The following is a 24951-nucleotide window of genomic DNA, read 5'->3' on the forward strand; positions in this document are numbered from 1 at the left end:
CTCCAAGCGGGCTGTCATATGCCTTTTACTGGCCATTCTACCGTAAAAGCCTGATTGGTGGAGTGCTGCAGAGATTATTGTCCTATTGGAAGGTTCTCTCATCTCCACAGAGGAAATCTGGAGTTCTGTCAGAGTGGCTATCGAGTTCTTGGTCACCTCTCTGACCAAGGCCTTTCTCCCCAGATTGCTCAGTTTGGGCAGGCAACCAGCTCTAGGAAGAGTCCTGGTGGTTCCAAACTTCTTCCATTTAAGAATGATGGACACAATCCTGTCTATGCACAATTTCTTCGACTTCATGGCTTAGTTTTTGCTCTGACATGCACTGACAACTGTGGGACCTTATATAGACAGGTGTCTATATCCAAATCATGTCCAAATCATGTCTAATTCATTGAATTTACCACAGGTGGACTACAATCAAGTTGTCGAAACATCTCAAATATGATCAATGGAAGTAGGATGTACCTGAGCTCAATTTTGGGTGCAATAGCAAAGTGTCTGAATACTTATATAAATGTGATATTTCAGTTTTCTTATTTTTAATAAATTTGCTAAAATCTCTAAAAGGCTGTTTTCACTTTGTCATTATGGGGTATTGTGTGTAGATTGATGAGAATAAAAATGAATTTAATCCATTTTATAATAAAATATGGAGAAAGTGAAAAGGTCCGAATACTTTCCGAAGGCACTGTAAAAACGACAGCACTGAGAGTAATTAGGCTGAATATTGTAATATGCATGCTAAAGTTAAGAAACAACTACGACAACCAGACTGGCTCTTTGAAAGTCAAATTCCCTAAGATGCAAAAAAAGTAATCTTAAACATTTAATTAAATACTGTAGTAGGGAAAGGAAAGTGAAGGAGGATGTCAGGTGCATCAGGAATGAAAAAGGAGCATGGATTTATATGGGTAAAGATATTACTGATGTCTTATAATTATTTTGTTGAAAGTTTTATTTGAGAAGAGGTTACCAATAGACTGGAAGGCATATTCTGTTTTAGCAGTTACAGAAATAGATGATAAAGTACTGGATAAATTACATAAACTAAAGACAAATAGGGCACCAGGCCCTGATGGCGTATACCCAAGAGTACTCAAAGAGTTTGGTGAGATCATCTTTAAACAACTGACAGATATTTTTAGACAGTCTTTAGAAACTGGAGAAAGACCAGAAACAAAGTAATATAATACCAATTGTGGGACAAGTGAGGATTAATTAATAATATGCGGTTCCAACAGTCAATGCTTTGTTAAAATGTTCAGCACTCTGAATACTGAACATATTGATATTGCATGCCAGAACCCCCCTCACTTAACCTACATATAAAATATGTTTTTTGGGACTTAATTTAATAATTATGTTTAAAATGCGGCTGTGCCGCAGTGCGATCACTGAATTCATTGATAGGTCAGTCTGCAGTGAACTGGTGGAATCAACCAACAAGTAAAAACAAGCTCTATATCAGGTTTAAGATTAAATAACTGAATTCAATATGAAGCAGTTGGTTAGATTAATGAATTGAAATCATTCATTATTTATTGAATGCATGCTCACTACTTCTAAATGACAAAACAGAAGACATTATACAAAACATTAAACAATTGATTTGGAAATACCAGAAAATAAAAAGAGAGAAGGATAAGCCAGACCTTGCCAAAGTGTATCACCCACTTCCAGTTTGAGCACCACAGGATGAAAGGAAACAAGCTAAAAACACACAACCAAGATACCATCACCAAAAGTAAAAATAGAAAAACTCTTCTTCTCAAAGGCTCCGAAACCAACTGCAACACAGCACAACTTTTTCCTGTGGCCATCTTAAATACCTTGAGGATTTTTGCCCTGAGTGGGTGATGCCAAGTTAAGGTGTCGGAGAGAAGGGAAGGGGGGTTAGACTCATTTATGACAAGAACTGGCCTACCTAACTAATGCATTCAAACTTAAAGGTAAATGTTAGGCATGTAGCCATGCAGGATCTCTGACCCCCGATATGGTGCTTGAGTCTTCTGGTATGTCTCTTCTGAGACAAACTCTTCAGGAGGTGAGACCCATAGATTGCCAGCCTTGACTAGGGTATCAGTGGATTTTCAATTACCCAAATCACATTTGCTTTGATGCTTGTGTAGGGCAGGGCAGGCCACATTCTTACAAACAATATGATATTGTATACAATTCACTGTTCCCCTCTCTAAGGCCATAATCTAAAGGCGACATATCTGACATAATATATAACAAAGGGGACCGTACTAATCCAGGAAACTACAGGCCTATCAGTTTAACTTTCATCAACTGTAAAATATTGAAATGTATCATTAGAAATAAGTTATAAGTGTTTCTTGAAAATGACAACATCCTAAGGGATAGCCAGCATGGTTTTTGCAAGGGACGGTCATGCCTGGCAAACCTTCTGGTATTCTTTGAAGAAGCTACCAAGAGTTTTGACTATTCAAGACTTATGATACTATATACTTAGATTTCCAAAAATCATTTGATAAGGTACCACATGAGAGCAAGAGGTATTTTAGATGGGATTCAGAACAGGATTCAGAACAGGCTACAGGGTAGAACACAAAGAGTAGTAGGAAGCATATTATCTGAGCAGAGAACTGCAGGAAGTGGAGTCCCACAAGGATCGGTGCTGTGCCCATTGCTCTTCCTTATTTATAGCAATTATCTCGACAGGGACATAGAAAGTATATTAGTCAAATTTGCAGATGATACAAAACTAGGAGGCCCAGCTAATAGTTTGGAATCTACTAAAGTCATTTAAAAAGATTTAAACAAAATCCAGTAGTGGGCAGATACCTGGTAAATGAAATTCAATATAGCCAAATGTGAAGTTATGCATGTGGGAAATAAAAACATAACGCAGGATTATTTTATGGGAGAAACAAAATTGGAATGTGCTCAGTCTGAAAAAGACTTGGGAGTAATAGTTGATCAAAGTCTTTCAGTTTCTAAGCAGTGTGCTTTTGCGGTAAAAAAAAGGCCAATAGGATACTGGAATATATAGCAAAAAGTATTGAGCATAAATCCAAGAAAGTGTAGGAATTTTTTTAACAAAAATGGTGTTGAAGATAAAGATGACAAACAGTATTTTTTAAATAATTTAATTAAATGACTGGTCTGGAAGAGGTACGAGTACAGTCTTCAAAAATATAAATCCAATACATGAGTTTATATAGTTTTCAGAGACAAAAAACTACTTTTTCCTGCCTATGAGATTTGTTTAATCACCATGTGCAAAGATTACATTTATTAGGCAATCATAAATTAGGATCAGGGAATCCATACCAAGATTGACCATGCGGACATAGAGGTCCTTTAATCCCCTAAAGCAAAAAGTAAATTTATCAAGTTACCATAAGATTAATATGATATTTCATATAGTTGCTTATATAACACTTCCTGTAAGTCAGCTTTCTAATCATAACCCAGCAAGAGCTGTTACATTTACACAGATAGGGACATCATGTTTTTTGGTCACCTAGCATCCAGTTCCCACTAGAATACAGAACCATACAGACTTTTCAAGGACAGATTCCTTTTTTATTGCAGATAAAATAAATCCTTATACTAGAAAATTTCTTCCGGAACAGTTTTTTAGCTCACTCAAAAAAAAAGTTTTTTTCCTACACAGGTTATCACATTGCACCATTCCTTTTGAGGTAGTACAAGTCTGAATAGCACACATACAAACCTGAAATGGCTATGGTAGCCACATTGTACATTGTGTGTTATTATATTATGCTTATTATGTATAATAGTATGCTTATTATGCATATTTTGCTCTGCCTAACTATGTCTGTAGCTTTATAAAATTGTATTGCAGTCTGTTGGAATAGCATTTTCAGAAATACAGCAATAGCTGCATTCATACCAGTCAGGCAGTCATGATAAAATGCTTGACTGACATATCCAATAGCAAAACTCCCACTTCCTCAGATTGCAGTGAAGTTACGGGGTAGCTAGCATTAGCTAAGTGATGATGGAACAGACCTACTTTAGTCACTGCTACCATACCACCAGTGGGTATCAGTTTGCTCTAGTTGTTACTTTGTAAAATATCAAACCCACAGCTAATTCTTGGGCCATCCTGGCCATCTTGCTAACATTGTCAAACATAACTGGATTTAGTTAGCTACTTATGGCAGCTACTTAATGTTACTGAACGCTGAACTTGATTAGTGTTAGGGTAGCCACCAAGGCATCACAGATTGGCAGTGCATCATAGCAATGACTGAGCATGGTTGTTTCATAATATTTTCAAGGTGAAAATCCTCCATAGTAAGCCTTTAACACCCCCAGGTTTAGCCAACCAGCATCAGTTCAGTCACAAGTCACAAGTGTCCAGAATCAGCTTGTTATTTTATCAAAAAATGAAAGAGGGAAGAAAAATTGTGTTTCATCCAGGACAGTCTGTGTCATGTATGAGTGGCTCGTACGCGTTTGAGTATTTTGTTCCTGTTTGCGGTGTTGAAACACAGGCTGTCTCTAAACGTTTTGTGAAACATCTCAATGACAGGGGTGAAAAAGCAAGGATTCTTTTATCTCAAGTGTTCCTCTACAGTTACGAACATAATTTGTAAGAATGACATTATCTGGGGTAAAACTATTCCCATTTTGGTTGCATAATTGAAAACATAAGATTTAGCTGACATCTCAGTCCATTTTTCAGAAGCATGATGCACATCACGTTTTGGGGTTGCAAAATTTTGTACCACAATATATATCGAATATCCAATCTTGTAGCATATAATTCAGATATTAATTACATTAATTAATGCTTTATTTCCTCACTTGATATGAGTTTAAAACAGTTCTAGTATCAGAGTGAGGTTGCACTTGTGCTAGGACTAACCATAGCAACAGTTTATAACAGTTTATGCAAAAAACCAATAGCTAAAATAAAATATGCGAATAAAAATTGTTTTTATCCTCCGAATATCCTATCTGCAACACTGTTACATCTTGAATAGCATTTTTTGGGTTGGGGTGCAACATTTATTTAGTTTGGAAATGTTGGAGCCATGTATAATATAATTAATTAATTGAATTTAAAATTTGAGTTTAATTGTGCTTTATTTTATTATATTGCATTACTCTTTGTTATTTGGTTGGTATTCATAGACTTTTCTTTTGACATTGTTTTGGTTTCAATTTGTCTGTAGGGGATATATATTGCATCTCATTCATTCCCTAAGGAAGACTACTCTCAGGTTAAGATGCCAAGTTTTCAACTATCACTCTATCAGTATTATCATTAACTTTAACTCATCTTACTCATTGATCATTGCTGTCGTTCTTGCAAGAATATCAATAAAAACTATGTTGCAAGCGGTGAATAAATAATATTTTTTATTTCCATTTAAGAACGGGCAGACTAGTGCATCCAAACTTGTAGTACTTGATTCCAGGACTTATAATAAATGTGACCTGAGACTTGGACTTGACCATCTGTGACATCGAACTTGACTCAGACTTAGAGTTTTTTTTTGCACTTGAACTTATTGACAGTTAGAGCTAAAAAAAAAAGGAGCTCAATAAATGAATAATGAGTAATAAAAATTCATTCAAAAATAAGAAACCAGGTTACCTGAGTTAACTGTATAATCAAGTGCTTCAGGTGCTGAGTAACAACATAAGTCAGCAGACCCTGCGGCTCTCCAGAACCAGGAGTGAACAGCACTGGCTCAGAGATTTAGATTTCTTAGCATTTAAACTTCCTTTATTCACTTTGTTATTTGTTCACTTTCCTCCCTGACTCTCCCCATATTAGATCAACAAATTATTTTTTAAGTGTCTCAGTTAGAAACTCAATTGTATGGTTACTCACTTGTTCACTGTTCTGCTGGAGTGCCTATGAAGGATTATAATTGAAATACAAGTTTAAATCCCAGCAGGTCACAAGGTAAAGACACACAGTTGGCCCTAATCATAATGTGCTTTGTTAACAACTAGCGAATATAGTATTTGTATAACTGTATTTACACCACACCATGTTATATTTAACTCATGGAAAGATCCTCTGCAGTGTTGATGGATTCTAAATGAGAACCACACTCTTTCTTCTAAGGTGAATTGTGTTTTGACTGTACAGCTCACACTGACACCCTAATATCACTGAAGTCAAATGCTACAATGTATCATTCCTACTGGCTCATTGTTGCACGGAGTGTAATGTTTACATGGATACATGTATTTATATAATAGATGTCAGAGAGCTGTTTTGATTGGCTTGAAAAGTGCTGAGGCCATCAGCAATAGCATACAAGAGGGAGTGCTGTATTCATTTCTAAAGGGTTCCCCACCACCTTGTTGCAGACACATAATACTACACAGTGTGACTAACGAATGAGCAAATGAGCTGCCAGAGACTGATCCATAGTCCAACTGGAGGGTGGGGGACAATCAATTTTTGCATAATAGTTACCATATAATGGACTATTCATGTTGCCTATTAATAAAATAAGGATTCAATGTCCCTCTGTGCTTGTAAAAATATTTGCAAAATATGATTTTTTTTTTCTGTTAGTCATTTTAGGACATTAATATTAGTACCACAGACAAAACTTGGAACGGGACTTGGACTATTGATTGGCTGACTTGGACTTAGTGTTGGACTTGAGTGCTGGAGACTTCGGACTCGATTTGGACTTGAGGTAAGGTGATTTGGACTTTGACTTGGGAACTGGAGACTATAATTTGGAAACTGGACATTCCGGTTGAAAACAAGGCATGTGGCAACCCTAAATGTAACATAGTTATGTACATTAGAATGAATGGCTGTGTCAGAATCATCTCACTTGCCTAATATTGAGTATAGTTGTTGAGTACATTGGATGAAAAGTTGTTAAAGGGTAAGCACCAGATATTATAAAAAATTTATATACCAGCCAAACGGTGTTTTTATTTAACTTTTATTTACCCAGGGTAGGTTCGCTGAGCACGGATGCTCTTTTGCAGCAACGCCCTGCTTCACACTCATACACATTTACCCCTGGGAGCTGCCCAGTACAACCACAATCCTCTATTGTTGGCCACTGAGCAGCTCCACTGGAGGGAGAGAACATTTTTTTTAGCCAATTAAATCAGGGGATGATTAGGTGGCAAATTTTTGCGAGAGCTAGATCTGGGATTTTAGCCAGGACACCGGGGAACCCCCAACTCTTTGCGAATAGTGTCATGGGATCTTTAATGACCACAGTGAGCCAGGACCTCGGTTTAACGTCTCATTCGAAAGACTGCATCTCTTACAGCACAGTGTCCCTGTCACTGCACTGGGGTTTATTTGACCAGAGGGAAGATTGCCCCCTGCTGGCCCACCAACACCAGCAGCAACTCAGTATTCCCTGGTGGTCTCCCACCCAAGTACTAACCAAGCCCACACTTGCTTAGCTTCAGCCAGTCAGCAGGAGCAGAGTGTGTGGTGGTATGGCTGCTAATGTTTATTTATATAAAAAGTTTATTTTATGATTCACAAGAATAAAAACATAATTTTATTGAAATAAAGGAAAGAAATAAGCTCTAAAATATCAAATTGCTTACTCTTTTTGCACTGCAGATAATCTTCGGAATGATCACCTACATCATATTTCATGATGTGATAGAGTGAGAAGTGATATACTGTCAATGTAGCTACAGCTAGCCCTTTCTCCATTAAAGAATGTGCCTATATTACGACAACTTGATGCACATGTTGAACGTATTGCAACAACACTAATGGAAACAGGGTTAAATTGACATATGATGCTAGACTAAATTCACTCAATAGAGGTGGATTAGAGTAGATACTATGTTAGGAGCTGAGCTAGTGCCATACATCTGCAGCCACTGATAGTTAACACTGTTAGCAAGCCACCCATATAGTCTAATATCCTTGTACTGGACATACAGGGATGCACACAATTGGTATCTGTCTTCTTCTTGTATGAATCTGGGAAAGATAGCTAAAAATTTCGCAAAAAGTTCTATTCAAAATCTATTTGTTGGCTTTGGGAAGCATCCTCCAACTCTGGCTTAATCAGAATTGTGGTATCAGGATTAGCGATTATGTCTTCTACAGACTCATCAGTTGAAGTCCTTTGATTCAGGATAAAATATTTCAATACTGCCCATTTTGGTCATCTTTTCAACCTGAAGGTACTGTATAATAGTAGAGCTGTTTGTGTTCCCCGTTACATCATGCATCACAGAAGTAATTTTCCAGTGTGATTCCGGGTGTTTCCGTCAGGAGTGGTCAATTTGTTAAATTTGATGCCATACTAACAATTTCAGCGTAATTTAATGAAAAACCACTAGACTAAAAAGAATTGGTCTTATATCTTTGGGGGATGCTATTATGTGGTTACCTATCCTTTAGGTTAAATTTTCCGTAAATGAAGTGGACTTAAAACCCCAGGACAATTTACAGAATTCCCATAGTGTTGGGAAGTTCAGTTCTTTAAAATGAATCCATATGTTGGATTCAGTGCATCAAAATGAATAGAACTTAAGAGTTTTTGAGTCATTTGAGTTGCTTTCTTGGGCTTTATCATAAAAAACATGCATTTTGCTGAATAGGCTGTTTCCTTTTATTATTATTATTACTGGGTAGTGTGGATCCACTCTGGAATTTCGGTCACTTGTGAACAGCCAATGGGGTCATAAGCAGAACAGTGTGTGGTCCACACCTGATGGAATCACATATCTTCTGCGGTGTTTACACCAGGACCTGGTCCCCAAGATCAACCAGGCAAGTTTCCTCTTTGTCTTCAGCTGGGTCAGGTTCAGTTCTGTGATCCTGTGCACTAGGAGAAAAGTCTGCAATATTCAACTAAACAGTCACCCATTACGTGTAATTCACCACTACCAATACACAAATCACTAGGAGTCCTCCTTGTAAAGTGAATCTGAATTAGTCGATCCGGCTCTCAGTAGTTGCGTCAACCAGTCTTTTCCTTAAATGCAGAAAAACTGCTTACTTTTTTAGTTTGTTCTTTAGTTTGCCCGCTCAAACTAATCATAAATATTTACATTTTATTTAGGATTCCATCGTGTTTGTGCCATCTCCTCTGTTGCATTTGTCATAATCCATCATGACCAAGTGAGTGATACAAGTGAATCATAGTTCCCACTAAGGTGTTATGCAAAACAAGAATTTGTCTTTCCCCAATGTTCCACAATTCTACATCCACACCCATTTCTCAGCTCTATGAGCTGCATGCTCCAGCTGTTCTAGCTTTAAAAAAAACTTTGTGTTGTCTGCACAGCTGCCACAGAGGTGACGTTTCCTTCAATGGCTGCAACCTTTGGCCAGTCATCTGCCCCCCTATTACCCTCTGTCGGAAAGTCAATTCAATTGGTGCTCCCGCTCAAATAATTTCAATAAGCTCAAATAATCATGTACTACACTAAAAGCGTATGTGATGTTTACATCAAAGTCATTCATTGCTTCGCCATCTGCAGCTACTATAATGAAAATGAGGTAGGTGCGAGTGAAAATATAACAATAAATATTACATTACATTTATTTGACAGACGCTTTTATCCAAAGCGACGTACAAAAAGTGCATTTCATGGTCATAGACAACTGCTAAACATAGGTTCAGTAAGGTACAATACTTATTTTGTACAGCTATTTCTAGCCAAGAACACAGTTTAGTTCACACAGTGAACACTATTCAGACCTAACCTCTGCAAAGCCAACTAGGCAGAAGAATAAGCTACAGTATTAGGACAAATACAAATTACCAAAAAAGTGCTGGGATGGGGCAACATGTAACAAGTGTCATGAAAAAGGGGGGGGCGAGGGATTTAGAGTGAAATATACAGCGTGGTGGTGGTTAGTCTAGGTACAGTCTGAAGAGATGAGTCTTCAGGCCACGGCGGAAGATGGGTAGTGAGGGGGAGGTTCGGAGAGGGACGGGGAGTTCGTTCCACCACTGGGGAGCTAGGGTGGAGAAGCTCTGTGATCCCTTTGGGCGGATGGGAGGGGTTACAAGGCGCCCTGCTGCCGCAGAGCGGAGTGATCGAGCAGGAACATAGAATCGAGTCATGTCCTGCAAGTAGATGGGGGCTGTCCTGTTGGCAGCAGTGTAGGCAAGGGTCAGGGCTTTGAATCGGATCCTGGCAGCAACCGGTAGCCAGTGGAGTTATCGCAGCAGAGGTGTGACGTGAGAGAATTTGGGAAGGTTGTAGATGAGTCGGGCAGCGGCATTCTGAATCATCTGTAGTGGCTGTATGGCACAAGCTGGCAGGCTTGCAAGGAGAGAGTTGCAGTAATCAAGGCGAGAGGTCACTGTAGCCTGGACGAGCAGCTGGGTGGAGTGCGTCGTCAGGTATGGTCGAATCCGTCTGATGTTGTACAGAAGGAATCTGCAGGATCGTGATGTTGCCTTGATGTGCTCCTTGAGGTCCAGTTGGTCATCCAGGACCACCCCCAAGCTCTTGGCAGAGTGAGAGGCAGTCACTGTGGTGCCATCAACCGTGATTGAGAGCTCACAAAGTAAGGAGGTCTTGCACGGGAAGAAGAGCAGCTCAGTTTTGTTGAGGTTGAGCTTCAGATGGTGGCTGGCCATCCAGGTGGAGATGTCAGCCAGGCAGGAAGATATCTTATCATTGACCTGTGTGGCTGAGGGGGGGAAAGAGAAGAAGAGTTGTGTGTCATCTGCATAACAATGGTAGGAGAAGCCATGTGAATTAATAACTGAACCAAGAGATCTGGTGTATATGGAGAACAGCAGAGGACCCAGTACAGATCCCTGAGGCACTTCCGTAACAAGGGGATGAGAAGCAGAAGCAGACCCCTTCCAGGTGACCTGGTAGGACCTATCTGCAAGATAGGAAGCGAACCAAGACAGGGCAGTCCCGGCGATGCCCATCCCAGCCACGGTGGAGAGGAGTATTTTATGGTTGACCGTGTCGAAAGCTGCAGACAGGTCAAGAAGGATCAGGACAGAGGAGAGGCGTGAGGCTCTTGCAGTGGCAAGTGCCTCCATCACAGCTAGGAGCGCAGTCTCTGTTGAGTGCCCAGATCGGAAGCCAGACTGGTGGGGGTCTAGCAGGTTGTTCTGATGCAGAAAAGAGGTTAGTTGTTTAAGAACTGCTCGTTCAAGGGTTTTGGACAGAAAGGGTAGAAGCGATACGGGTCAATAATTCATTACATCAGAGGGGTCTGAGGTGGGTTTTTTGAGAAGTGGGGTAACACGAGCCATCTTAAAATCAGAGGGAAATATATTTCACAGCTGTATACATGTATGTATACAGCAGTATCTTAAAGTGGCAGTAATTTGTATATTTGCCCATATACTGTGAAATGTTCCAATATCTCAAAATTATTGTCCATTTAAGTGTATAATTTCATATTTAATTTTTTGCAATGTTACTGGAAATGTCACAGGTCACATGCTGAGCCAAAATCTATAAAACAGAAACCAGTGTTTCAGAGTTTTGCTCCTTTACATGGCCAACAACACAGCTGCCTGGAGAAGTCAACCAATGGAATCTTTCTTGTGTGACCTAACCATGTCCACAAAATAACTGCCTGATAACAGTGACACTTTGAATATACAGTATCTGTTCATTGTTTGATTAAGAAAATGCACTACATTCAAACTGAAAAATCCAAGATCCACCTTAACCCCTTTCACGCAGATGCTGAATCTTGCCAATCCTTGCCCATTTCTGGATGTTGTATTTAAGGCTTATAACTTATATATATATAACATATATATATATGTGAGCATCACAGAAACTTGGAAAATGGCTCAAATGAAGCATGATAGTGATACCATTTACAGCACTAACTTAGATGTTATCGCCAAGATAAGTGCCACAAATGCAATTATCTTGGCAACAATAAATTACCACTGAATCTTGAAAAGGATATCTTTATGTGTAAAACCAATGGTAACACTGTACATTTACTCCATACTTAGTTGCAGATATTGACGGTAAAATGACATGGTGTAATTACACAAAATTATTTTGCTACTCAGTTAGCAGCATTTTTCACCACTGGCATACCTTCAGGCTATTGTTGGCTTTATTTTGTTGCTATGATGGAATAGAATTTTTTGGTGATGAAAGAATATTTTTATGAACTACCAGATGGATGCTATTGTCCAGTGTGTTATGCTTGGGGGTTATAGTTGCAGATGAGACTGCAGGGAGGGTGTGCTTGTTAAGTGGCACTTAGAAACTCAGTATTTAGCACTGGTGTAGTGTATTGTGTACTAATAAAGCTAAAATACAGAGTTTGTTGTTTCTACTCATAATTTGGTTGCAGGAGAAATGAATGTCTGAGTTGAGCGATCTGGGCACATGGGCATGCTATTCACTAGGGGGCTTGCACACAGGGTTATTATGGAGTTGGTCGACCCTTTACTGCTATAACACCCTCCACTCTTCTGGAAAGGCTTTATCCTACATGTTGGAGCATTGCTATAGGGATTTGTTTCCATTTAGCCAGAAGAGCATTAGTGAGGTTGAGCACTGATTGGACGATTAGGTCAAGTTTGCAATTGGCTTTCCAGTTGATTCCAAATCTGTTGGATGGGTTTGAGGTCAGGGCCTGTCGAGTTCTTCCACTTTGTTCTTAACAAAACCATTTCTATATGGACCTTGCTGTGTTCCCGGGGGCGTTGTCATGCTGAAACGGGAAGGGGCCTTCCCTAAACTGTTGGGGAAGTACAGAATCGTCTAGAATGTGATTGTATGCTAAGATTAAGATTTGCATTCACTGGAACTAAGGGGCCTAGCCAAAACCATGAATAACAGCCCCAGACTAAGGGATGTCCAGATACTTTTGGCTTATTGTAAGAGGCAATATGCAAAAAAAGGAGAATGGTAAGATTTGAGAAAATAAATAAAACATAAAATTCATAATAAAAGCTAATGTACAAATTAAAAGCCAACCTAAATAAGTGTGTTTTCAGTTTACATGTATGCTCTTCATGGGGAAATTGGGACATTATTTGCAGATGAAAAAAAAAACTATAGGGGTTTAGCATAAAATTATCTATATCCCTATACTTAATAAAATAAGAGAATATAATCCAAAAGTGGGTGATGACAATTCTCATCTATTCCTCAGAATCAGGGAATGGTATTAAAATATTTATTTATTTCCCGTCTCCTTACTTTGATCAAGTAAATAAAGGGTGCTCAAAGACTTTTCCTCTGTACTTCTGATTCCTCTTTGAGAGCTTATCTTTTTATATCTTCCACAGTTTTGCCATGCCCTCTCTACACCCAGACTGGATGCTGCTGCTGTTCTTTACCCATACACATGTCACTGTCACAGTGACACTTGGCCTGCTCTTCATTCCTAAGGTACCCATCAGTCAACCATTTTCACTGGACTCTTCTATTGTCCTTTTTTTTACCATGTGTCTGTTTTGTTGGAAATCCAAGTCACTGTGAAACATTTAGTATATTCTGCTGCATTAGAGATCATGCCATTTGTTATGACAATAAACAGGAATGAAGGCTCCCCAGAAAGCCAAAAAAAGCTATGTGTCACGTGTGTGCGTGTCCGTGTGCGTTTGTGTCTAGTTTGTGTCAAAATTATCGGTTTATGTTGCAGTTTTTGCATGTATCACAGCCACTACGGGAGGAGATAGCAGCAGAGGTGTATGAGGATGAAGTGGATCTGCGGTGCTCTGGCTCATACCTCAACAGCAGCTTTACTTCAGCCTGGAGCGAACATAGCCTTGACCCCGATGACATTCGGGTAAACTCTCTTGCCCCCTTGGAGCCATTCTAATACAAAGGTTTTCTCTCATAGGGCCAGATCCTGGCTTCAGGAACTTAAGTACTTTCTACACACTCTCATCTACACACGACATAGCACGGCTAGCCCATTTGCAGGGGTTTCATTTCTGTGTCTCAACTGGCCAAGAAACAACAGACCCAGACACACTTAAATATATGTCTTACAAGGAAATAACTAACCCAGGCACACTTAAATATTGTTTTGGCTTGGTGTTATGGCTTGGTGGGGCAGCATGCCCCATAGCTATACAGCACCGAGAGTTTGGCACCTTTCAGGGTTTCCTACAGAAATAACCACAGTGAACACTGACTCTCAGCCCTTAAGATTAACTTCTGTCCCTTCTGACCTCATGTAGACAGACAGAATGGTGATTTTATGTTTTTTTCCTTCTTCTTTTTCATGCCAAATACATCATCCCAGATGCACCAGTATCACAATCAATAATTCTCCCCATTGGACATTTAGTACATCAGCCAATAACGAGATTGGGTCTTAAAAATAGCCAGTTGCTGGCACAATATTCGGATACACATGCAAAATTGATATAAAGAATTGCACGTTTTAAAAATTGTGCCATCTTTGGTTTGTATAGAAGCTAGCGTGCTTGCTAACTAATAATTGCCAAAAAATGTATACTATTGCTATTACAGCTGTATAATCTTTGTGGGAAACTCATTCATATTTCTGTTATTTCATGACTAGCGATGGGTATCATTTAAATTTTGATGATGCCCACTCTGAAATGATCATTTTAAAATGGCACAGTGCCTAAAGAATGTCTTTGTGTGAATCTTTTGGAGTAAAATACAACTAAACTTTAGACAGTTTTGCTTTTACCATTTTGACCGAATTTAGCATTAGCTAGCTTGTTGATGGTACCTGCTGTTCGACATCAGACCAGGGAGTCATTGACATGCAAATTCAGTACAATCTACCAAACTATCAATTCAGTAAATTCGTCCCTTCAATTACTCAGACCAGACATTAAAATCGTGTAGCTTGTTACCTAAACTAGTAAACTGAGTGTAGCTTTTCACTATGTCGTATCTACACTAAAAAAAACCCCAAAAAAGTTGGACAGTGTTTGCATGCAATATTATTGAGTCGATTGTGAAAATTATTAAGTTAAGACGTCACATAGCCTATTCTTAATTGCGTGCAACCACTCTCCATAATTTTATTAAGTAAGTGCCACAAATCTTTTTAATAAATACAACAATTTATGTTTACTTAATGATATTGCATGCAACCACGACCCAACATTTTTTTTTTGTGTAATAGTGTTCTCATGGGCTTTTAGCCTCTAATAGGATCTCTTGTTGGGCAGAGCTACTAGCTTAACCACATTTTCCTCTTCCTTGTGTGTATACTTTGACTATTTTGAAAAACAAGTAGAAATGTAGGCCTACCTCTATTAGCATAAAAGTAAATAGCTCAGTAGATCAGTATTATATCTGGAAAACGTAAAATCCCAGCTTTAGATTGAAAACACCATTATCCATTAGATATTGAAAGTGAAATTCCCTGCCTATAATGGACCAGATTTATTGCACCACAAGTGCTCTGCCCCATATAAACTGCATTGGCAAAGTTTACTATCTTGTAAAATATAAGCCAAATTGTATATTAACCTATATTGGCATATATTGGCGTCTTTAGACCAGTATCATATCTGGATGAAATCACAGCTTTATGTTTACACCTTTAATCGAAAGATATTGAAAGCAAAATTGTGCATTGCTGTAAATCATAACATAATAGTATACTTCACCAAATGATGGTTTAAGATGAAACATTAATATCACATTGAAAAATAACACAAAACATTCTGACACACTGTGGTACACACACTTACAAATGTAAATGATTACATATTTATGTGTTTCTGTACTCTACTGAATGTAAAAACAATTATGCCTCAATGAGTGCTTGTATATTACTGTGTTATGTTACGATTGAATGCACAATGCTGTGCTGAAGGAACCATTCACGCAGATAAACTGGGCTCTCACTTTGTAACAAACTTCAAATTCATCATTCCATATACCATTGGAAAGCTTGTACATGATAAAATAGTTATCAAGCAAATCAGAACAAACTGAAAGGCGTCACAATTGTGTAAAAATGAAGGGTGGAGGGGAGTTTACACATGGCCATGTAAATCCCTCCCCCAGGCTTTATATTTGTATGTTTATTTCTCAAATGGATTGTTCAAGACAACAAATGACCACTGAATTTTGAAAGGGACAGTTTTATGTGTAAAACCAATGATTGTATATTTATTCCATATTTAGTAGCAGATATTGATAGTAGAATGGCATGGTGTAAAATTCCTTGTTTATTTCGCTCCTCAGTGAACAGCGTTTTCACCACTGTATTAGTATACCTTCGGGCTATTGCTGGATTTTCTCTTGTTGCTGTGACGGTATACAAAATTTTGGTGGTGAAAGAATATTTTTATGAACTTCCAGGTGGATGCTGTTGTTCGGTGTGTCATACTGGTGGGGTAGAGTTGCAGAAGAGATTACAGGGAAGGGGTTCCTTTTTAATGGACGATCTTCACGACAATGGTGGAACTTATAACTCCATTTGTAGCACTGCTGTAGTGTATCACTTACTAATAAAGCTAAAACACAGAGTTTGTTGATTTCACTCATAGTTTGGTTGCAGGAGCAATGCATGTCTGAGTTTAGCAATCTGGGCATGCCGGCTTGTGCAAAGGGGTTAACTGAATTCTTCTCAACCTAGTTTTTTTTTTTTTTTAACCATAGGTGGTCTAATACTTTTGGCCTGTACTGTACATCCTGAATGGACTCTATGTTCATGATAGATAATGTTTATAATTCAACAGTAATGGGGCTGGGCGATATACTGCAATGATATTTATCGAATGCAATAGTGTCCATCACCCCCAAGTGGTGTATTGCCATTCTTTTCATCTTTTTTTCTTTAATTAAACCTGATGCAGTAGTAAACATACAAACTTCAGGGGCTGCGTGAAATGCTTCCTGGGAAAAAAACATCACCACTGTTGTCTATTGGGTGTTGATAAGACAGCCAGTCAGCAGCAAGGCCCTCCAAGCGATTGACAAAAAACACATCACATGCTCACATGAAAACTGTATGGCAATCTGAATAAAGAAAAGATACATGAAAATCTAAGGAACTCTAAAATGCACCTATGGACTAGTAAATATATAGATATAATGTATCTAACTTCCCATTACTATTGTAATATTTACTGTGTAATTTAAGTTTATTACTAATAATTTGGAATTTAAAACTAGAAATACAAATGGTGTGTTTTGTTTTTCATTAAAGTAACCCAATGCACATCTAAATATATTCTTGTAATACTTGTGCTTTCTCCATCTCCTTCCTCCCTCACTCCATCCCCTTCTTCCCTCACTTCTCTTTGACTTTCACTGTTTTTTCCTTCATGTACTTCCTGTCTTGCTCTGACCCTCTACCCTGTGATCCTCTTCTGATTCTTTCATTGCCTCACTCTCTTGTTACCCTGTTTGTCCTTCTATATCCCCGCCCCAGGATGAGCTGAAGAAACTGTATTCTCAATTGGAGATACACAAGACCAAAAAGATGACTACCAACAATCCTCATTTGCAAAAGAAACGTATTTCTCGCAGGACTATAGGACTTTCAATCATGAAGCGCATAACACAGATCCCAGAATCTATGAGTCGCCAGTGCAGCTGTGAGAACAAGGAGAGATCACTGGTTGTGGGAAGAGGTAGTTACTCAGGGTCATTCAATAAGAATAAGGTTTTGGAGTCCAGTAGCATCAGGTTCAAGGAAGAATCAAAGCATCATGGGCTCTCAATTCACAAATCACAGAGCACTCATGACTATGTCAGAGATCATCAGTTCTACTCTAGAGACACTAAGGACCCCTTAGTGAGAAAGAGCCTGTCAAATAAGGCTTCTGTGAACTCTGACACAGAGTCTATGGATAATGTACCACTGGTGTACAAATCAGCCAGTGCACACAACCTTTCATCTGACAAAAAACTACAACTGGAGCCAAACAAGTTACAAAAGTCACTGAGTGTAATGACAAAAAATAACATGTCCACTTCTCTGCATCCCAACAAGACGAGCAGTCTTGAATACAACTCAGAACATAGCAGAGAAAACCTATGGGAAAGAGATCATTCAGAATATAATGCCACAATCAGGACACAAACTACAAATGCCCTTCTCTCTGGTTCATTTGATAAAGAATGTCACCTCCCTGAAAACAAGAGTCAGAAGCATGTAACTTATGCTCTGTCTCAAGACAGTTACCAAGGCACTGCAGAAAAGGTACAATCACCTAGCAGCCAGCAAAGTCTAATTTCTCCTTGGAACACTTTTCCACATGATCCTCCAAGAGATAATGCTACTCTGTCAAGAAAGGAAATGCAGATGAATGAGAGTAAAAAAGCTCCACCCAGAACTGGGAATGAGGAATCGGACTCTGACTCTGAATCTAAGCCTAAGATTCCTGTGTCCTCCAGTGCACCAGGTTCTCCCCTCACAGCCCACATAAGACAGAAAGATCATCGGGTCTCATCCTGTTATGGCCCCCCTTGTAGCTTTAGCCTCTCTGTAAAAGGCTTAGTGAGGTTTGGGAAAGCCAGTGAAAAGAATAAGAACAAAAATGCTTCAGATCATAAGGAGGTCTCCCCTAAGTCATTGAAGACAGTCCCCAAGATTAAGACTGTTCCAGTGATGAGTGACAATAAAGAGAAAGCCCCCATTGTAATTCCAAGTAAATCACCTCCACAGCAAAGAAGTGTTAAAAATGATAGCCGCTGGGAAGTGGAGGGAACTAAACCCTGTCTTGTTAAGCAGGCTGCAATTAGAGTGTCCTCCAATGAGTCCCAGGAGGCAGACACAAAAAAACAGAAGAGTCTGCCTGGGGGTAGTTGCATCTGTCCGCAGGAGAAACTAGAATCCGAGAAAATAAAAAGCCCACATTTTGCAGTAGCTCATACTTCTAAAAATAGTCATGATCAGAATGCACCTGCTCAAATGAGCGTCAATACAGAGGTATGTCCTAAGCCATTCCAACACAAAACACAGAGACAGCAGAGCAGCATACCAGACATCTATCCCTGTAGTGTGAAAGAAAGCAATGTCTCCTCTGTCAAGAAGGACACTGTAAGATCTGCCTCAGTAGGGATTAAAGATATAGTGGCAATACTTAGGCAAAGGAGTACACATGCAAACATATGTCCTTGGGATGTGCAGGACCGAGAGATAACCACAAAGAGACAGGCTAGTGACTGCACAAATATGTGTCCCTGGGAATCAGAGGAGCCAAAAAAATCAATAAGCTGTCAGCAGAGTGTTTATGCAGACATATGTCCATGGGAAATGCAAGAACAAACTCCGGACAATCAGGACAATAAGGACAAAAAGGATAAAAACATACATGCCACAGTAATGATGACCACTAAAAAATTAAAGGAAAGAGATCCTCCATTTCAAAATGCTGTCAAGACAGAAGTATGTCCCTGGGATGTTCCTGATCCATGTAAGCAGACACCACAAAGACAACAGAGCATTGTAGCAGATGTCTGTCCCTGGGATGTTCCTGATCCATGTAAGCAGACACCACAAAGACAACAGAGCATTGTAGCAGATGTCTGTCCCTGGGATGTTCCTGATCCATGTAAGCAGACACCACAAAGAAAACAGAGCATTGTAGCAGATGTCTGTCCCTGGGATGTGCCTGATCCATGTAAGCAGGCACCACAAAGAAAACAGAGCATTGTAGCAGATGTCTGTCCCTGGGATGCTCCTGATCCATGCAAGCAGATGCCACAAAGACAACAGGGTGTTATGGCAGATGTCTGCTGCTGGGATGTTGAGGATCAAGATAAGACAAAAAGACAGGAGAGTTCACATACCAATATATTTTCCTCTAATTTCAAAGGACACAATAAACCACCAATATCCCAAGACAGTGACCTTGCAAGTATCTGTCCTTGGGAAACACAAGATTATTCTTTAAGCAAGGAGGACCAGTGGAGAGCTGAATGCAACTTAAAGCCCACTATTACAGCTGCTACCAAAATACATTTGGATAGGCAAATGCCATCTAAGACAAGTGTTAAGTCAGAACAGTACACCTTAGAAGTCCTTGAATCATCTCAACCTGCACCAAAAATATGTTTGGACAGTATAGCTGATGTCTGTCCCTGGGATTTGGAGGAACCAAGGGAGCAAACAAAAAGGCAGAAGAGTCTACATACTGGCATCTGCCCTTGGGAAACACAAGGCATTCCTAGTGAGAGCAGCCAAAAAGAAGTGATGTCCTCTAAACACACTCTCTTAACATCCCTTAAAAAGTCTGGTGACCAAATTTTGCCAATTGATACAAGTATGAAGGCAGAGGTATGTCCCTGGGACATTCCTAAGTCAAGCCAACTGACATCAATTCAACAGCACGGCACCATAGGAGAGGTTTGTCCCTGGGATGTGGAAGAAAATAACCTCTGCCAAGAAAAACAGAGTACTGTTAGGTCCTCATTAGAGAGTGTGAATGAAGCAGAGAAAACAAAACATCACCTAAAGAGTGGACATGAAGACATCTGCCCTTGGGAGTTAGAGGAAACAGAGACTACAAAAGGACAAGAAAGTGTTATATCAAAGCAATCAAGAATCAACACAGACATGTGTCAACCTCAAGCACTTCCAAACATGGTTAACATTTGTCCTTGGGACACAGAGGATATAAAACCCTGTCTTGTTAAGCAGGCATCTATCAGGTTATCCTCTGATGAGCCATTAGAGGCAACAAGTAATAAACTTGTGCTTGCTTTTGCTGAAATACAGGAAATGGAGGAGCCCATAAGCCATGACTATGTTCGTGCTGATATCTGTCCTTGGGAAACTGAGGAGACAAAAGAAAAGATGGAGAAACAGGAACATATCTTTGCCAACATTTGTCCATGGGAAGCTCAGTCACCTGAAAAGATAGAGGCAGAACGCAGTACTCATGCTGAAGTTTGTCCATGGGAAAGAAAAGAGCAGGAAAAGGCAAAAGAACAAGAGCGAGTCAATGCTGATGTCTGTCCATGGGAAACCGAGGAAGTTAGGTCTGAGCCGGTGGCTCCACTAACTACAAAACAGTCTAGTGACAGAGAAATGACAGGTGGGACAACTAACCAGTGGGAAATCGATCAAAGGGAGATGGATAAACAAAGTAAGACTACAGGAGATGAAACAGGTGCCAAGGCTCCTGAACCCTCAAAGAGAGAAAGGAATTCAAATCAACCAATAGTCAGCCTCTCACAGAAGATTGATGGAGATAAATCCAGTCTGACTTTGTCTTGTAATGATGCAGTGTGCTCCTGGGAGATACAAGAGGTCAAACCAGCATTGCTTCATAAGGAAGATAGCAATTCAGACATCCCTCCCTGGGAATGTGAAGACACAGTTGATGACAATGATGCAGAGAGTGCTGCAGAGGCATTTTTCTTCCCTGCTGACTTATGAGCCACAAACTAGGAACACTCTAGCATACATTAAATCTGATCCATGTGTTTGAAAGACACATGTCTTTGCCTCTACGAAATCAGGAGTTTACTGGGATGATCAGAATGACTATGGTGTTCCTAAATCTGCTGAAAGGCAGTACACCACTGGGCCACAGTCTGCCAGACTGCTTTGCCAACAGGTGTTTCCCTTTCCTTGATTGAAAGTCGTCTTGAAGCTGTCCCCTTTCTTCATCCTGCCCAATCCCTTACTACATCCTAAAATGTCAATTTTATGATTTGTAAGAGAAAACATGAAACAAAATGAAGATTAAGGCTAAATATCGTAAATGACTTCTGTAGCTAATGACCTTCTTCAAAGCAAATCACTTCTCTGTGTTGTATTTCAGGATTCATTTGTATGGTTCAGTTGATTCTATGATGAAGGACTTTGCAACCCTGGTTTTAGAATTAAATGATGAGTTAAAGCAGTGGATTACAAAATTAACCCACCTTATCTGGTTCCTTGAGTCTGAAGTTGATTTTATGGGTAAAATTAAAACCAGCTTACCTTTGCAGCCCTGCAGAACCCGAGGTCCTCTGCTGCAGAAAATCTGTTTCTACAAACATCTACTAAGTTCCAGTGGACAAAATAAGGACAGAAAAACATAAAGGACTTTCAGGGGGTGATATCTACTGTTGCCATCTGAGGAACCTGAACCTTGCATCTGGTCCTTGTGCTTCTTGTTGTTTAGTGTTTGACGTTATTTTTACATTTTCATCCCTGCCTTTTTGGAATATTCAGCTGTGTTTTGGTTTCTGAACTTAGGACTATTTTGGGAGGGACAGGCTGTGGTTTCATATTTTCCTTCATTCATTTCTTTTGTGACTGAACCTGTGTGCAACATTTATTGTTTAAGGTAGTTGACCTTCGTCTTTACATCGTCTTTAGAGACCTTGTATTTTGTTGTAAAATAATAAATTTCTTAATTCCAGTCTGATTGTGAGTTGTAAATTGCTCTGCCTATCAGTAAATTTGTTGATTTAATTGAAAACTAATATATTCAATAATATTGACCAAATAAAATTAAAATACATGTATTTTATATGTTGAACAAGTGATAAGTTTTAACTGATTTGTTCAGTATTCAGACTGCTGAATGTTAAACAACTGTTAGCCATTAGTGCTGTTGGATTCAGAATATTTTACACAATCCTCGCTGAGCCAGCAGTCCCAAAACACTGTGACAATTGGTTAAATGGTGTAGGAGTTTGAAAATTCAAAATGGCAGACATAAATAAGTTACAGAAAGCAGTGTCTCAAGAGCTATAGCCCTAATTGTTAGAGTGATAGTTATAATCATTTTTCAATCGTGGTGCCCATGTGCCCCTACATTTCTGAAATTTGGAAATGCTAATTCAAAGTTACTATCTGATGATATATATCAAGTTCCATAGGTATCTGACTTTGCATTCAGTTATGGCTCAATATGTCATTTATGTGCCACACCCTACAATTAGCATATAGCAGCTAAATGATAATGAGTACCAAAAATCTTTCATCTAAGTCAAGGGAGTCCCTAGATCCTTTTTGTCAAATCTGGAGGTGACTATATAAATGGTCTAGGTCGGAGGAGATTGCAAAAATAGGTTTTTGAGAAAATTTTAAATGGCAGACAGAAAACAGATACAGAAAGTTAATGCAGATGTATTCAGGATAACCCAATTTTTTTTTTCTCAATCCAATATTTCAAGTTATAATAGTAAAAAAGGGTTGCTGTAGCATCCCCTGTAGGTCAGTCATCAAAACTTTAAAGGCTGGGAGGAGGGCAATACTTGCACATAGGTGCCAACATTCAAGAGGATATGGCACAAACAAGAGTGTAAAATGGCTGCTGAAATTTCATAGGCTGATGGCAGCCATATTTTTTATCTATCTATCTATCTATCTATCTATCTATCAACCTGACCTTGCAGATTTTGGTACAACCTTAGGCCAAGACAGAGCATACCAATTTGACTATGAACAGTCAAACCATTATGGAGTTATAAGTGGTGCCCCCTATAAACCACTATTTCTGAAATGTTGAAGGCCAATTCAAAGTGAGTATCTGATGACACGTGACATGTTTTGCATTCATGAGTTATGATTCAATATGTAAAATATTTGCCATGCCCTAAAATTTATTGGCCTATAGCAGCCAAAAAATAAGGGGTACCAAAAATCAATCACTCTTTATTTATATAGAACCTTTCAAAACAAAGTTACAATGTCTTCACAAGATAGAATAAAATAACAATTCACAAAGTAGACAGAAACAAGAATTAATAAATAACAATATGAATAACAACAGGAGATGAAAGAATTAAATAACCAAGAGTTAATCAAAATATTACTTCACATAAATATTAAAAAGAATACAAGTAGTGATAATGATTAAAAGCTATAAAATATTTCAGATGCACTGTGAAGTCAAATAAAAATTTTACCACACTGTGAAGTCAAATAAAAATTTTACCACACAGTAAAAGCAAGCCTAAAAATATCACCGCAAACAGTAATTAAAGGGGTCCAAGCAGAATGCAGTAATTATGCATTTTTAAGCTGTAAGGACCCATACTGGATGAATGGTACAAACATTTTCAGTGTCCTTCAAAAAATTGGATGTACCTAGCTTCTATCAACAAACGCACAAGATTCATAAGGATCAGCCATTGCTAAGAATTTCACACGCCCACTGAAAACTGATTGGCAGATGGCAGCCATATTTTTTCCAGATATGACTTTATGATTGTCCATCCATTGGGAGACTGACACAAAGACATAGCCTTCAAAGTTTCAACTTGAGTAGTCAACCAATTGAGGAGTTAGAGGCATTTTTATGTTTTTTTTTTTGTTTGTTTTTTTGTTTTTTTTTTATGTATGCCACCGCTTGGCAAAAAGCCAATAAAGGAGTAGTAGTGATGTAAATTATATGATTTTCTATTTACCACAACCAAAGATTTTCATGGTAGTATTAAGTCAGGAGGTCAACATACCCACCAAGTTTCATGATCATTGGCCATTAGTAAGGCTGTCAACTGACTACTGATTGGTTGATGGCGGCCATGTTTGGACATACTGTTGGAGGACTGCACAGAGATGTACAACACCAGTTTCAACTTGATCAAACTGTTGAGGAGCTATAGGTATTTCAAATTATTTGCTTGTTATAGCAAGCGTGCTAGGCATGGGGGCACCAAAATTTTCATGTATCCACAGAATCAAGTTCTGCACTTATATACCAAATTTGGTGAGTGACATAGTGGACATGGACATAGTGTTCATGAGTTACAGCTGTGAAAATGGCCACACCCATAAAAATTGATTGATATGTCATTGGAAAATGCTTTGCAGCTTCAAAAAATAAAGATAGAACTTTTTTTCAGGTAACTACTGGAATGATGAGAACAGGCCATTCAGCCCAACAATGCTTGCCATTTTCCTGACTAATTTAGTGCTGATTACCTGCAGACTAGATGGTATCTAACACTGTTTTAAGCGTAGTCTTGAAAATCCCCAGAGCTTCTGCCTCCACTACATGACCTGGCAGGCTATTCCACACATTGACTACTCTCTGCATGAAAAAAAAATCTTCATAATGTCTGTATGGAATTTACCATTTGCTAATTTCCATTTATGTGCCCTCGTTCTACTAACAGAACTCAACC

The 24951-nt window shown here is 38.9% G+C and overlaps 1 protein-coding gene across 3 annotated transcripts in view; it reads left to right on the top strand.

Annotated features, from left to right (window-relative positions):
- The window catches only part of gpr179 (G protein-coupled receptor 179), a 170863-nt gene extending 147698 nt beyond the window's left edge, over positions 1–23165 (top strand). For 2 of the 3 annotated variants that reach the window (XM_064321447.1, XM_064321450.1), the window contains 3 exons: positions 13215–13317; positions 13571–13717; positions 17306–23165. In XM_064321447.1, coding sequence (XP_064177517.1) covers positions 13215–13317; positions 13571–13717; positions 17306–21262 — 4207 coding nt within the window. In that variant the 3' untranslated portion in view covers positions 21263–23165. The remainder of the gene's footprint in view (positions 1–13214; positions 13318–13570; positions 13718–17305) is intronic. The other variant, XM_064321448.1, reaches the window with a different exon arrangement.
- The last annotated feature ends 1786 nt before the right edge of the window (positions 23166–24951 follow it).

This window comes from Anguilla rostrata, chromosome 2 (genome assembly GCF_018555375.3).
Source record: "Anguilla rostrata isolate EN2019 chromosome 2, ASM1855537v3, whole genome shotgun sequence".
Taxonomy (NCBI): domain Eukaryota; kingdom Metazoa; phylum Chordata; class Actinopteri; order Anguilliformes; family Anguillidae; genus Anguilla; species Anguilla rostrata.